A 16,782-nucleotide genomic window follows, 5' to 3' on the forward strand; every position below is an offset into this window, starting at 1 on the left:
TTTTCAACAGAAACTATAGCTCCTTTATTTTTATAGGCAAATATAGGCATTTTGAATTGGTTCTTTTGCATGAAACATAAAGATGGGATGGACACATGATCGCTATAATCCAAGTACATACCTTCATCTTCACCTTGGAGCAGCCTTTTCAGTGGGTTTGTAAACACTTGCCATATGTTGCTATTGTGACTGAGAAGCAAGTGGTTCTGTTTGCTATGTTCATGTCACGGGCAAACACCTGACTTACATATTTTTAATTTTCTTTCACAGTGCCACCCAAAATAATCAACTTGTCAACAGACATTGTTGTCAATGAAGGCTCCAATGTCACCCTGTTGTGCCAAGCCAGCGGTAAACCAGAGCCTTCAGTGAGCTGGAAACTAATCTCTCCTTCAGGTAACTTATTTCTCTCTTGGCAACTTTGTCATTTACATGTTTCCCTGCTATGCCCATCTTTTACTAGTGTCACCCCCCCCCCCCCACCCCCCAATTAATTACATTACACTTCTAATTTTCTGGTGCTTCCAGTCATCTTAATCATCACCTTCTCGCACTTCCTCTCTCTGCATCTTTTCATCTCATTCATTCATGCCACTCTCGTTGACATTGAGTGACCCCTTGGTGGATTTATTGCTCTGCTTATTACCCATCATTACCTGTTCTCTAATCATCATTACAACGTAATGGTACATAGAAAAATAAACTAGCTTTAGTGTAATTGGTCTCATTAATTAGTATAATAGGATAGATGTAAATGTTGCACAGGCACATTGACTGACAGAATGAATGCTGAGAACACTGCCACATTTTTGTGTGTGTGTGTGTGTGTGTGTGTGTGTGTGTGTGTGTGTGTGTGTGTGTGTGTGTGTGTGTGTGTGTGTGTGTGTGTGTGTGTGTGTGTGTGTGTGTGTGTGTGTGTGCGTGCGCGCGCGTGCGTGCGTGCGTGCGTGCGTGCGTGCATTTGAGATTATGTAGGTCTATCCAAAGCTGAGATAGCAGCGTTGTACATGCTCCACATCACTGAATACATTTAGCTTATCTTTAACTTAAGACCGAAGGAAGGCAAACATTGGTGTGTATTTCTGCATTCAAATGACTCCATGTTTCACTTAATCAGGCAAAATGCTTGCATTCATAATTAATTGCATTTTAAACCCAGAGGTTTTGTGGTATTGTCCTCTTTTCTCCGTCCTTTGTGGTACAACAGGATCTGGGAATTGAAATGTTAATATGACAAGAATGTGACTGACCTGTCTGTAAGGAGATAAGTGAGGAGAGGATGGGGTCCTTATTTATTTATTTTGCAAAATGTAACGTCCTGATAGAGAACACATCATTGTCCTGGCCTGGCTGAAAAGATTACCTGCCACCCGTGTTGTCAGTTTTCTAAAAAGGAGAGCGGGCAGTCCATTCCTGTACTGTATTTATCTATTCTTAACTGAAGGGAAGCTGGGAGGGATATTGAATGGGAATACCTTGGATAGATGGCTGTGTCAGGATTTGAGCTTACAGCTGATGCAGCAGTACAGTAACATTACATGTGCATCATAACCAATAACATCATTTCTGGTAGTGTCAATGACTGAATGCCACTGATTGGTCTAATAAAATAGCTTAATTGGGGGATTTCGTTGTAATTACAATGTCAGTGGGTAATACTAGTTTGCCAATGGAAGCATGGGGTTTTTGGGATGTCAGCTCCCCTCAGCTCATTGAGGTGAGAATGACATGTGCTGCGTGGAGGTTAATTTCCCCAGTGTTATGGTGTTAATCTTTTGCCGCAATCCACTACCACCACTGATCACAAGCAACGGCTTTGAGAGAAACACTGTATCCTGCTTTTTCCAAAGTTGCTAATGCTTTCTTAAGCCTGATTGATATGCTGTGTTATACAATGGTGTCGCAGGCCCAAAAATAATCGATCGACAAGTTGACAATGTGATGTGAGCTTGTAGATCGTCTATTTTCGGTACGGGGTCATCATACAACCATGTATAAATCAGGCTTTACTGTTATGTGATACAAATCCCTTGAGCTAGTTTAGCAATAGCTACAATAACTTCGGCAAGAAGGAGACTGACAGAACTAGCAGAGCTGCTAACGCTGACACAAGCATGTTGTATAAACTGGAGTTTACTCACTATAGCAGGTTTACATTACTTAAAGGTCAATTTCACAAATTTTCAACCTACAGTATCTTCATATAATTCTCATTAATGCAATGCTCATTATCAGATGGTACCATATCTGTTTACTTGTTCTGGGTCTCAGAGGAGTGGATTGGAGTGGAGTGGACAGTTCAGAAAACCTGCCATCGATGAAGATTCCAAGCTAATAGAAACTACAGCCTTTCTCTTCCTGGAAAGTTAGTATGCTGAAATAGAAGGCATTGCATTAATAAAAAGAGACGGAAATTGTGCCATCTTATAAAGAGCATTAGTGGGGAGTGGGGACCAATTATACAAATATACTGTAAGGTTGAAAATGGGTGAAGTGCTCCTTTAATTAATAATACTCTCCAGGTTGTGCTATAACGTGAGATATTGACACTGGTTTGCTGTGGTCAATATCAGCACCCCAGTGCCAATATCGCACTGTATAGCATGACCTCAAGTGTACAGTATTATTGCTGTTATTCAACCGTTTCATTATTAATATTTATGGTTAGAAATCTACATATTACTAACGATGGCTGGCAGCCGTTGCTAGGTTACAGTTAAGTTAAAGGAGTATGTTCACCCTAAAAATGACTGAAATTATAATTTGATGACTGGCGGAGTCTCCGGTAGGAGACTCAAATGCGGGTCAATTGAGTCTCCTACCGGACACTCCGCTGGTCATCAAATTAATGGCTTAGGAATGCGACAAAAACAGAAAGATCTCAATGAATTCAAGGCTTCATGGGGTGTGTAACTGATAGAAAATCATTTTTTTTGGGGGGTAAACTCCTTTAAGGTTGGGACTAGCACTGTTATCGAAAGATATTGGCACTCATTGGAATGCCTGTCAGATGATTGATTTGCCATGTCGGAACTACAGTAACTGTGGTATAATACGTTTAAACTCAGTCCTGGACAGAACAATTCAAGAGACTGGAACCCCCAGGACATCTCCGGGCTTGATTCTAATTCCCTGAAAAGTGTTTCAAAAGCCACGACCTAGAGGTAAACCCTGGATCCACTTTCCACTCATTAAGAAACTTTGCAAGCACTTTGAATCCCAGGGGAGACGTGCAGTACAAGTAGAGAGCTATACTCTACACTAGGGCATTCACAGAATAGTCGAATATTCGAATATTCGAATATCAAACCGACTATTCGACTATCAAAACACTATTCGATTATTCAAAAAAAAAAAAAAAAAAAAAAGGGTATATATATATTTTTTTTTAAGATATTTTTTTTTAGTGGCTTTTCTAGAGCAGACACGCAGCTGTGAGCTCTGGTGTGACGTCAACTCGCATTACTTGAGTCGAGCCATCAATGCCATTGAAAAAAAAAAAAAAAAAATCAAACCGAATAATCGACTATTCGAATACTTTTGGGTCGAATAATTCGAATACCATAAATCACTATTCGTTAATGCCCTACTCTACACTGTGGATATTTTCACTTTCGTATAGTGCCTAATGGATTCAAGCGTTCTTTTCTAAACATAAACTGAAGTTGTCTGTTGATGGCAAGTCAAAAGCACCACAACCATTAGTAATCCATTAGTCACCTTACCGTATGTGCACACCAACTACCTGAGAACAGTATTTATGACATAACAAACATTCAGTACTGTCATCCAGGGAGGCTAGGCCATGTTGTCCACTACATTTGCCATGTTTTCCAGTGCTGACTTGGATCATTAAAAAATGTGGGACCTTCACTCAGCGCTTGACTTTCCTTGTCCATACAAGCAGGATGGAGAAGTCTTCAGCCACTGCTGCAGGTGTAACCATGGAAACAAGTCTCATTTAAGTTGCCTCTGAGAATATTTTTCTGGCCGCCTTCTTCCGACGCGTCAAACTCTGTCATGACGCATCCTGCTCCAAGTGCACTCTCAGATGTAACCAAATCGTAATTTCTCTGAGTAAATTAACACCTTACTGTGGAGCCACATTGTCTATTTTCATGTCAAGGGTCCCCAAATTGATATGTATTTGGCCGCCGATTTCCATCTGAAAAGTTTTGTGCTAGGGACCGGACCCCCATGAGTGAAGATTTGTTTTTAAACATCATTATTCCAAATTCAGAAAGTGAATGGAGCAGCAAATCTTTGGATCATGTTATCTCCTGGTTCTGTGTGCGTAAAATAATAATAATAAAAAATATATATATATATATAAAATAAAAAATAACGTTTTTTTTAAAAATGGCAGTATTGGTAATCGGAAAAAAATGTTTTTTACGTTTTTGGCAGTGAATGATTTAATAGCCTAAGTAAAATAGGGTTAAAGTGGTTCAACCATTCTTCATTTTTTAAGGGGTTCCCCCCGGAACCCCTTCAAAGAAGCCTGGGGATCCCCAGACCCCACTTTGAGACTCACTGGTCTATGTGTCCCACATACAGACTATATTCACACAGCAGGTCGGCTTGGGGGGAGGCAGAGTTTATCGCCATCCCCAGCCCCCAAGTATGAAGTAAGCCATGTGAATATGGTCAATTCCTCGAGGGATATGGTCTTCTGATCTCCCTCCCAGCTGATCCGTTTCTGTCCTCTAGCAGCAGTGCGATGGCTCCAGCTCAGCTGTTGGTAATGGCCTCTCCAGGGGATGAAGCCCTACAGCTTCCTGCTGGGGTGGTCAACCCATCAGAGCTGCTGCTTGGGAGCGATGGTGCTTTTTGATGCCTCTGTTTTTCTGTTCACCTTCATTTATTAATTGTTTCCCCATGAAACTGACCGTTTCTCCTGTCATTAACCACTTAAGCCCTATTGTATACCTCGTTGTACAGCAGTGTCACGCGAAAATAGCTGATTCAGATTGCGTGATTTAAATGATAATAATATAATGGCATGCAGGTAATGCCATGCCCAAAAAAGGATGCCAAGTTGAAAGTGGTTAAACATTGTGCTAGCAGTTTGTAGCTTTAACATTCATTCCTTATGACAAAATCTCAGTGCATCTGCAATGTATCTGTTTTTGTGTTTACGGAATGTTCTGAGCTGACATCTGTTGAGAAATGATAAAAGCTGATTACGTCAGGAAAATGTCCCAACAATCAATGTTGAAATACATCACACGTTACATGCCTACAATTTAAAGTGATTGTAAAATGATTATGTTATAAATGATGTACTGTACTGATTTCACCAAATAAGCTATAACTATAAAGTTGCAGCTTTATAATTATAGTGAGAAAAAGTAGGAGAGTTAAATGTCATTACCTCGTCCATCTGTGGGCTTTTAGGCAAACATAATATAGACTATATTATAGCCTTTGTGTGGGCATTATAGTCAGCTGCCAAAAGCACAGAACACTCAACCACCTCCACTGGTATGTCCCCAAAAGCTTTCCAGATTACACCCTGATATGTGATACACAACAGTTTCATGATCCAAGGCTTATTTAGCACACTGGGAGGGTCAATTCCTTGTTTTATGCTCATCTCTAATGGCCATCTAGACTGGAGAACCCCTTAAGGATCTAATTTGGTGACAAGCTAAAACTGCTGCCCTCTTGTTAACCGAATACAAGTCAACCTATCTGTGATCCGCTTTAGCTATGTTTTGATGCAAGAATTGCTGTTGTGCGACTCGGCATTGTTCTTTATTCTGGGGAAATGTTTCTTCATGTCTCTGTTGCATAGTGATATGATTCATACCAAGGAGCCCAAATGATATTCTGAGTGGAGAATCTGTTTTTTGAGTTTTCCTCTGTTTGAGCAAAAATGCTTTGATACAGAGTCTCATCAGTGGAACTGAAACGTGCTTCAGTGCTGATACTCCTCTGCCATTTGTGACCATTTCCATTTTTGTCACTTGCATATTTCATTAAATGGAAGGAAGGACGTTAGTAGCGTGTCAAAACATGGCATACAGTACAGTATATCGCTGGTTTTAGCATGACATCTCAACAATATCCATGATGAAAAAGATTCATGATAAATGTACTTATATAATAATCTAAATTGGACTGTTATAACTATCAAAATGGAAAAATAACATAATGGGCATATTATGCTCTCTCAGTGCCAAGCCACGAGTTATCCCGAGTTTTTTCTGAATGCCTTCAGTGCCAGAACGAGTTATCCCGAGTTACTTTTTTTTTTGTTGTTATTATTATTATTATTTTATTTTTATTTTTTTAAATGTTCAGAACTCAAGATATCATTATCTGAAGATGTGCAGCTCCATCCACTCATTGTTTAACTTTTAACTGAAAAAGGCTGTATCTCGCTTCCTAAGCACTTTTTTTTCCCTTTGAAACATATATTTTTATTTCATTGGCACTGAGAGAGTTAATATAACTGGATTTGACATGTCCTTTACATTTCAATACTTAACAGTGAATCACTGTAACAAAATAATTGCGATTGAATGGGACCCCAAATGAAAGTTAAAACTCTCCTCTTTCCATGTCATTGCCCTGGTGTTCCAGCTGAGAGGATAAGAAGGCAACATTCTCCTTAATTAGGGAAAGCTGCTTATTTGCCTAGACCCCTGAAACAGCCCAATCAATAGACTTTGAAACCAGCAGAGTGTGCATTAATCCCATTCCAATATGATTATGAGCTGCTCTTAGTCAATTGCACCTATTACTGTGGAATCTCATTAACGGTATCCAACAGCTGGGCTTCACAGCTGAGTTCACTTTGTAGCTTGATAAGATAAGATAAAACTTTACTGAGCCCCAGAGGGAAATGCAGGTGCCATAGCAGCAACAGCAGTGAGAATAAAACATTTGAGAGGTACAGGTAAGAGTCAATAACCAAGCCATCATAAATAAGAATACATATAAATAAATAAAGATTAAATAAAATAGTGAGCTGCTGGCCTTAGATATCTGCACTGAATATATGATTGAATATACATGATGAGAAAAGATGTGAAGTCGTATAAGCACAGGCCTCTTGAAGGTGCAATCAAGTATAATTGTTTATGAGTATGTTGAGGGTCGAGATTTAAGTGTCTGAGTCACCTGCAGTCAAAATGTCCTTCTAACAACCAGTACTTTAACTCTTTAACTTACAGAGTTTTTCAAAAAACTGTCACCTTTGAAACCTTTGAAAAATCATAGAATATTATTTTTCACAGCGATCCACTCGGCGATCGCCTCATTACACGTATGGGGGTCTCGGAGAATCGGAGGGGAAAAAGCGTGCCATCGGGATAATCCATTGCATAGTTATTGGCAGTTGAATGTGGCTTGTTTTCGCCCAAAACAACAGAAAGCAGAGACATTTTTACTATTATACTAAACAAAACCAGCTTCATTTTGTTGTGATCACGTGATTTCTGGGTGTACTCTTCTTGGGTGATCCTGGGATCATTCACAGGCTGCGGAAGAGCACCCTCTATCTTAAACCACTGAAAACACAAAATCTCATCATTCTTGTCATTGGCGGTGTGAGCCATTGCAAAATAGTCAAAGAGTTAATGGGATCATTTGCATTTACCCCAAAGAATGGAAATGCAATCAAATGGTATTTCAGCAGATACTATATTATTGGACTATTGTGGTGAAATCTGACAATTATATTATGCATTACCTACTTTTCCATATGCATTTTTGTTTTCTTTATTTCTTTATCATGCTCATGGCATGGCAAGCATTAATAACAGATGTCAGGTTCTGTTAAAGCCACTGATTCTTTGTACTCTATACATCACACATGCAAACACTGCTGACTTATTATTCACATATTCGCTTTTATATTCATTGTTGACTGTTCATATATGTATCTGTGCCACGCTGAAGGCTGGGGAGATTATGTTTTCACCCCTTTGTGCGTGTGTCTTTATGTGTGTCCAGCCAATCCCCAAACTGCTGGACCTATCATCACCACATACTCTTGCACACTGCCAGTAGGTCAAGAAAGACCCATGTCACTTCATGTTTTGACCCGGATTCATTGGATCGTATCACAACTCTCCCATATTGGCCAGATCCATTTCAGCTTAAAGGTTTCATGACGTTCAGTTTTACCACACATTAAAAGTCTTTGTCATGGTCCTTCAAACGTGTATAGAAAGTTTTAACAAAAAATTCCACTCCATTGATCCATGGCAGGTGTTTTTCTCTCACATTTCTAAAGCCTTTTCAACTGCAATGAAAAAATAAATCTTTGCCTGCGGGTGTCGCTGGTGAGGGATTTTGCCAATTTTCACTAAAAAAAAGTGAAAATGAATGTCATAGAACCTTTAACTAGATTTTCTGCCATGTTGCATGTTCTAAAAAAAAACACACACACTTTTTGCTACTACTCCTACAGACCTACCTACTTTGTCCAGAAATCGCACAAAGCGCTACACATTATCTTTGCCGTCATGTGATGAGCATGTATCATACAGATTTTTATATTTCATACTTATTGGCTATAATTGGCTTGTATGAACACAACATCCAATCAACCCCACATTGGAATCACATGTTGAGGGGCCTCTATAGAGAGCACATCCCAAGTGCTTTCATTTCTTGTCTAAAAGGGGATGCTACAAATGTGTTGACGAGTATCCTGTACCTGTATATTCATTCTCATATTCACTGTTGATAGTCTGAACATACAGATTATATCCATTCATCTTATTCATTGATAAAAGATGTAAATTCATTCATATATTCATTGGTAATTGTCAGGGACCGAGTTGGTCGGAAGGAGAGACACACACAGTAATAGACTGTGAATTTGTACTAACATTTAAGATTCAAAGTGTGAATCTACATACTGTATGTTACATAATATTAACTCATTCATTCAGAGACCCAGTGTGGATATGTCTTGAGTCAGAACCTGGCTAACCTTTGTATTTTATTTTATTTCATTTTATGTCATCTTTATTTTATTTTGTATTGGCTCTTGACTCTCTTACGCCTACCTGTTTTTGTGTTCCACTCTTAAGCTTGATTTATTCTTGGTTGTGTGTCAGTGTTGCACACATAAAATAGCAGATTGACTATTTTCAATGTGCGACACCCGCATGCAACCAAGTATAAATCAAACCTTACTGCTGTTGCTATTATGACACCCGAATTTCCCCCTAGGATTCAATAAAGGTTTATCTTATCTTATTTTATCTTATCTTAGATCATGCAGTGTTATCACAGACCAACACTCTTGGCTGTACTTGCTGGCAGACAGTATGCTCAATCCTATGATTTTTCTGAGACAATAACCTAGAGAGACAGTGGTTTTCAAACATTGAATAGCATAATATTGCGCTACTGAAACTGATGTTCAACAGCCGGTGACATTATCACAAGGATTGATGGCATAATAATTGCCTCCCCTGGTATTGATTCAGTCTAGAAAAAGTCAAAGACAGTGTGCCTTATAATGCAGGCGTTCTTTACAGTTTAATAATAGGAATATTGCCAATATTAGTCAACCTATTCTGTCTCTCTCTCTCTATCTCTCTCTCCCCCCCCCCGCCCATCTTTCCCATTTTCTTCACAGCAGTCTTGCCAATAAAGCAAGAAAATCTCTGAGAAAATACTAATAAAAAAGAGACCATTTTCTCACCTCAGTGCTCTATTCCAGTCCGACCAAGTGCATGAATTGAAAGTACTAGAAAATATGACCCCCCCCCCTTTATCTAAACTAGCCAGCCTTTGATTTAGAGATCTCTGACAGTGTGGGTTTTTAACTTTAACATTGGGTGAATGTGAAAATTGACTTAGTTCAGCTTGTTTGGGCGCTCTTCAATAGAGATACAGGACATCCACGATTCACCAGCCCCCCCCCCCCCACACACACACACACACACACGCATATTTGTCGCACGGCACCGTGCCCCCTATTCCCCGCTCACCTTGTAGATCAGGTTCATCGACAGTGTATGGGTGCGTGTTTGGTTCACCATGTAGCTACACAGAGTGTTCTCCCCTCACCCTGACTGGCAGAGATAGCTGAGCACAGACACTGCCCCAGCACTCTGCAGTAGAAACAACTTTAGTTCCAGTATCCTGCATTTCCACTGCTACTATACTACCAGCCTGCGGCCATTCAGTGTGGGCCCAGTTATTACAAGCTTCCCACAGTGTTGAAAAGCAGAAAATATTTAAATATACACTTGGAGAGTGAGGGTATGCAAGCGTGTGTGTGTGTGTGTGTGTGTGTGTGTGTGTGTGTGTGTGTGTGTGTGTGTGTGTGTGTGTGTGTGTGTGTGTGTGTGTGTGTGTGTGTGTGTGTGTGTGTGTGTGTGTGTGTGTGTGTGTGTGTGTGTGGATTGATGTTATTCCAGGCTCTGTCTGGGCCTCTCGCCTATGACCCAGCTCTGAAGCCAGCCAGCTGCAGCCCCTCACCCTGATAGATAGATGGCTTTAGGGGCCTGTGGCAGATCATAAGTGATCCTCGGTGTGTCCCGCAGACCCCCAGTGCCTGACTGCAAAGTTTGTCAAACCCAGGCCACCGGCAGATACTCTGGCACATGAAAATAGCCAAAATGAACATGTGCATGATTGAAATTGGCCTGGGAACAATAGGCATTTCCATAAATGAATTGGCTCAGTTAGTTGGACGTGTTAATTTGAAACTGGAATGATTGTGAGTTGTTTGTGGCTGATGGGTTGTTTTTTGAAGATGCCTTTGTTTTTGCCCTGTGGGTGACTTCATGGTCAAAAAAAGGTTTCTGTTGAAGCTGTTTGATAGCTTGACAGCTGGATAATAATAGTTTAATATCAATAGTATTAGTAAAATCTTTTTGTCTTCTCTTTGTATTGTTAATATTTTACACAAAGTACGAAATCTAAATTTTTCTATAAAATGTTCAATTACTTTGAATAAGAGTACTATGAATAGCGGTTAAACTATAATAATTACCTGGACTTTGAATCTCAGTGGAAAATTGTGATAATATAAATAAATTATGAAGGCAGCTTGCGATTTCCACTAGGCAGAGGAAGAAATGCCACTTAACATTTTTCAAATCAGCCTCATGGTGGCGCTATAACAGCCCGATTCGTATTTTTACCTATAACTGCACCGATCTGTGTCAAACTTTGTATGTGCCACCTTTACCCTGCATTTTTCACATCTGCCTTTTATAGCGCCACCAGGCTACTTATGTAAAACATTTTACTTACATTACTCATTCAGATTTTATCCAAATTTCACGCAAATCGGTACACATGATCTCTGTAGTCATGTGATCAAGACGGATGTGTTTGATTTTTCATATTCCATCCTGATCGGCTAAGATTGACATCTAAAGCGTCCGATTGCGGTGAAACTTTGCACACACATTCGCACTACCTTGAGGAACAAATGCTTCACTTTTAACATTGCCCTATTATAGCACCACCAGGAGGCCGACACTTATTTCTTTATATTACTCCTACAAATTTTGTCCAAACATCATGCAAATCGGTACATATTATCTCTATAGCCAAGATGGTTGGTATAGTCATCCTGATTGGCGCATTCCGAACATTTCTGGACCACAATAACCTACCTGACCTGGCGGAGACCTGTGCTCCGAGGAGCACTTTTTCTAGTTGGTTCTGTATTTTGTCGACCGGGATACCCTACTTTTACAGACTTTGTTGAACAGAAACGCGTAAATAAGCTAAGACTATGTCAGTTTTTGTGCATTGTAATTTAACCTCTTCTTAAGCCCTATATATTTTGTGTCGTAAGCTTGCAGATCTGCTATTTTGTCTTATGGTTGTGTGTAAGACAGAGCACATTAACATTGCAAGGCAGAGGCTTGCGCCATACTAGAGATCATAATGTTTTATGGATCATTTTTAATATTCATCTGGAGCAATGATGGAAATCTTTGCAGCTGAATATGGTTCTGTCGATTGTACTAAATGTGTTGCTGTGAATTCTGCTGTCATTGCCAATGTTACTGAAACCACCCGACCTGCTATTTGTTGCACAGTTGGTAAACTGTAGCTGTATTTATATGTACCCTTCAGTATTTTGTATGCATTCACTATTATTATTGTCTCCGCCAGGCCGAAAGGCATGGCGAGAGAGTATGTTTTGCCCCCTGTCCGTCCGTCCGTGTGTGTGTCCGTGTGTCCGTCCTGTCTGTGTGTTAGCAGCTAATCTCCGGCACCGTTGGCCCGGTCGCTGCGAAACTGTGCACACCCACTCCCTGGATGCCAATTCAGAACCTCTGCCCCACATTTTTCACATGGGCCTGTTATAGCGCCACCTGGAGGCCGATGTGTGCAAACCCATTTTTTCCTATTACTCCTACAGCTTTTAACTAAACGTAATGCAAATCGGTACACAGTATCTCTATAGTCATGTGATCAACCCGGATCTGTTCAATTTCCCATATTCCATCCTCATTGGCTAAGGTTGGCTTCCAAAGTTGTGAACAAACTGCCTCAAATCATGAACGCAGCTTGCCATTTCCATAAAATTGCACACGCACATTCCCACTAGGCCGAGGAAGAAATGCCACTTAAAACTTTTCAAATCAGCCTCATGGTGGCGCTATAACAGGCCGATTTGCATTTTTAACTATAACTGCACCGATCTGCGTGAAACTTTGCACGCACACTCCCTAGAAGCCAAGGAAAAACATCTGCACTGCATTTTTCACATCTGCTTTTTACAGCGCCACCAGGAGGCCGACATGTCAAATACATTTTTGGATATTAATCCTTCAGATTTTATCCAAACATCACGCAAATCGGTACACAGTATCTCTATAGTCATGTGATCAAGACGCATCTGTCCGATATTTCATATTCCATCTTGATTGGCTAAGGTTGGCTTCCAAAGTTTGCAGGATTGGTCCGTTTTGAACAAAATGTCTCAAATCATGAACGCGGCGTGCGATTTCCCTGAAAATGTGCACGCACATTCTCACTAGGCCGCGGAAGAAATGCCACCCTTTTCACATTGCCCTGTTATAGCGCCACCAGCAGGTCTACTTTAGCAAAACACATTTTTGGAACAAAATGCCTCAAATCATGAATGCATGCACATTCCCACTAGGCCGAGGAAGAAATGCCACCCTTTTCACATTGGCCTATTATAGCGCCACCAGGAGGCCACAATAACCTACCTGACCTGGCGGAGACCTGTGCTCCGAGGAGCACTTTTTCTAGTATTACATATGCAATGTATTTTCATGCACTTGGCTAAAGTGCATGCGGAGCGTACAGTACCTGCCTAGCATTCAAGGCTATTCCTGTTATTGTATTAAAGATTGGGTGAAATTGTGTTTTCAACATTGCAGTTACCGGAAGAGTTACAATATCAAAACAGAAAATGTAGAATAAAGGAACACAGAACAAAAAATAACAGGAAGCCACAGGAAAATCAATATAAGTTTAGTATACTGCTACTGTACATAATTGTGCATGGCGTTTTTTTATACCTGGGTATAAATAGCAGACAGGTATGTGCAGCAATAAGGCATCCATTTAATAACCTACTGTCAAGCAGTAAGCCCAGCTGAGCCCACTGTGTCGCTGTCCATGGTGCTGTAATGACCTTCTCTCTGTCTCTCTCTCTTACTCTCCCCGTGTTACTGTTTCTAATGTTTCTGAGGCCCAATGGAAATATTGTGGGATTGACAGTAATATTGCGTGATTATGTGGGAATAAAGAGGCACTTACATTTTGTATGCAGGCGGGAGCAGTCGGTCAGAAGTTAACTGTTGGTGAGAGAAATGAAATCATTGCGGGAGCGGGCGTGAATGGTCAGAAATCCAGCAAGAGTGGGCAGAAGCTGGACTAAGAAAACAGTCTGCACATTTTGGAAGCCAATCATAGCCATTTGGAATTGAATATGAAAAATCTGACTGATACATCTTGATCATATGACCCAAGAGATAATTGGTGTGAGTTTTGGACAAAATTAGTAGGAGTAGTACTAGCAAAAAGTCAGTTTTGAAGAAAGCGCAAAATGGCAGAACATCTAGTCTAGTTAGGCATAATTGGGCAGGGCCTATAAGGGAAGTTGCAATAGTTTTTACCCGCTTGCTGAAAGCTGCGGGTCTACAGACAGGCTGAGCCTCATCATCCGCGACACCTACTCGACACCTACTGACACCTAAGTGACATTGGCTGTCCTGGCTGTCCTTCACTACTTTAAGCCAATGGGGACACTTTCCCGTTTAAGCCAATGCCTCTCCTCCTTTGCAGCACCCGCCTCCCCTCGGCCCTCCCAGCACTTCCCCTCCCGAAGGCAATCCACGCTCCTTACACCATTGCATCTTACTTAGCCTCAGGCTACAGAGCTGCTAACCCCCCCCCCCCCCACACACGCAGCACAGAGCTGCTACCCCCCCCCCCCCCCCACACACACACACATGCGCAGATCGAGAGAGAGAGAGAGAGAAGAGAGCCACCCCCCCCCCACACACACGCCAGTGAATATCGTAGGAAAACAAGCCCATAAGAAGCAACTACAGGCCATATTAGCACTTCAAGCTATGGCGGATATACAAGGGGGCCTGGGGACCCCCGCAAAGCAATCACTGGTGGTCCGAGGACCCCCACTGGGAGCCTGAGACTTCCCCATACTATGAACGGCTATGTTGCGCGAGACCGAGACAGGACGCTATTGATTGACATTAAAACCAAAGAAATGATGTTGCTCACATGTTGCAAACACAGCAGCTATTGGTGAGGGCGGCCCCAGCTAAACAACAGGCCGCTCGATGTTTGTTTGTATGGAAGAATTTCACTGTAGATGTGGACAAAAACAACGGTGGAGTGACGAGGCTAGTCGACGAGTTTAGCATTGTTAGCTTGACGTCAAGCGTCATGGTTGAACTTACACGTTCAATAAAAAGCATTTTGATCCGATTGGTGGCCATTGTCTCCGTTTTTTCTCAACTACGCGGCTGTAGCGGTTGGGGGGTGTATGCACTCTGATACATTATAACTCTATGAGAAAATGGCCGCCGATCGGGATAAAATGCTTTTTATTGAACAATACGGAAGATACCCACCCGAAATGACGTGTAACATCCGTGGCCATGGGGTAAGCACTTTATATTTTAAATCTGAACGTTTATGTAGATGTACAGGCTGTAAATGAACAAAGTGCAAACGCCATGTTGCAGTTCAACAAAGACGTCACGACGACATGTAGCCGTTTATTTGCAGTTGTGGAAAGTAACTAAGTACATTTACTCAAGTACTGTACTTAAGCTCACATGCGACGCGTTGTGAGCTTGTAGATCTGCTATTTTCAAATATTTAGTACTTTTACTTTTGGTACTTTAAGTACATTTTGATGCCAATACTTTTGTACTTTTACTCAAGTACATTTTTAATTCTGGACTTTTACTTGTAACAGAGTATTTTTATATTGCAGTATTGGTACTTTTACTTAAGTAGAGAATTTGAGTACTTTTTCCACCACTGCTTATTTGGGCTTGCTTTCAAGATTAATTTTGAAAATAGCTGATGTATTTGGGCTCAAGTGGTGAAACTGGTCGTTTCTTTTGGGCTTGTTTTCATAGACCTCGTAGCTTGTTTCTCTCACAGAACAACACCAGCACTGGATTTTATCAATACATTTACTTACATCGGCATTTGAAAATTGCCGATCTACAAGCATGCATTGTGAGCTTGTAGATCTGCTATTTTCAAATAAATATTTTATTACATCTATTATGATGATGATTACTTAATATGCCTTTTTTTACAACACAGATCCTCTATGGGGGTCCCTGGCACTAAATAAAGTGGACAGCTGACTGAAAGGTGTCAATGGGGGAGTGATTAGAGGAGTGGCTAGGCTGAATAAATTACCCATTGTTCACGCCCATTACCTGGAGCTGAGAGGTGCTCCGAAGTGACAATTCTTTAGAAGGGATTATCTCAGTTTGCACTATTATAGATAACCAGATTCAAATGATCACATCTTCTTCAAATATGTTCCAATTTTGAAAAATGCCAACTTGCGGCATAAAGCATTGTACCCAGTCACATATAACCCCCCATGCAAGATCTGTGTGAATTTGGAAAATATTCATACATTTTCAAAACATTTTTTCCCCAGATTTTTCTAGCCGATCTACGAGCTCACAACAAGCTTGTAGATCGGCTATTTTCAAATATTCAATGTTTTTCTATATAGCTTTAAACTTTAAAGTGCTCGGGTGGCCTATATATAGTTGTTTCTTTTGAGATTGTTTTCATAGACCTGGTTGCTTATTTCTCTCGCCAAATCTGGCAACATCGTTCAGAACAGAGGCATAATCCTCGGACGTTCATAATGCCACGGAGTTAAAAAGTATTCCAGTCTTGATGATGACGAACCTTTATGTACATGTAGACCTACTCTATAGGCCTAAAGTAACTGACAAAGGAATTATATCCCCTCATACCTGCAACCTATAAAGATATAATGGCCTGGCTGCAACAGAGAAGGAGTGCACGTGTTCTAAATGTTTTAACAACACCCGGTTGCATTGGCTGGGACATTCTGCACAATGAGCCTGCCGCAAGCGGGTATATTATGACTTTGTCATTTCTTGTTTGTTGTTGTACGACCTACGGTTTAAGAGCTTGGCCAAAGCGTGAAGCGGCAATCTTCGCCTCCTGCCTTTCAGCCTGGCGGAGATAAATACAATCACATCATCATGTGCATGCTTAGCGTCCGTATTCTAGGGTGAACGTTCTGCGAAAACAGCAGATCTACAAGCTTTCAAT

At 40.9% G+C, this 16,782-nt stretch overlaps 1 protein-coding gene across 2 annotated transcripts in view; it reads left to right on the forward strand.

The window, feature by feature from the left end:
- Positions 1 to 16,782, forward strand: part of ntm (neurotrimin) — a gene marked incomplete at its 5' end in the record, with an annotated part of 459,203 nt that overhangs the window by 423,183 nt on the left and 19,238 nt on the right. For both annotated transcript variants that reach the window (XM_080436290.1, XM_080436289.1), the window contains one exon: positions 271 to 396. In XM_080436290.1, coding sequence (XP_080292416.1) covers positions 271 to 396 — 126 coding nt within the window. The remainder of the gene's footprint in view (positions 1 to 270; positions 397 to 16,782) is intronic.

This window comes from Gymnoscopelus braueri, assembly GCF_963280865.1.
Source record: "Gymnoscopelus braueri genome assembly, chromosome: 8".
In the NCBI taxonomy this organism is placed as follows: domain Eukaryota; kingdom Metazoa; phylum Chordata; class Actinopteri; order Myctophiformes; family Myctophidae; genus Gymnoscopelus; species Gymnoscopelus braueri.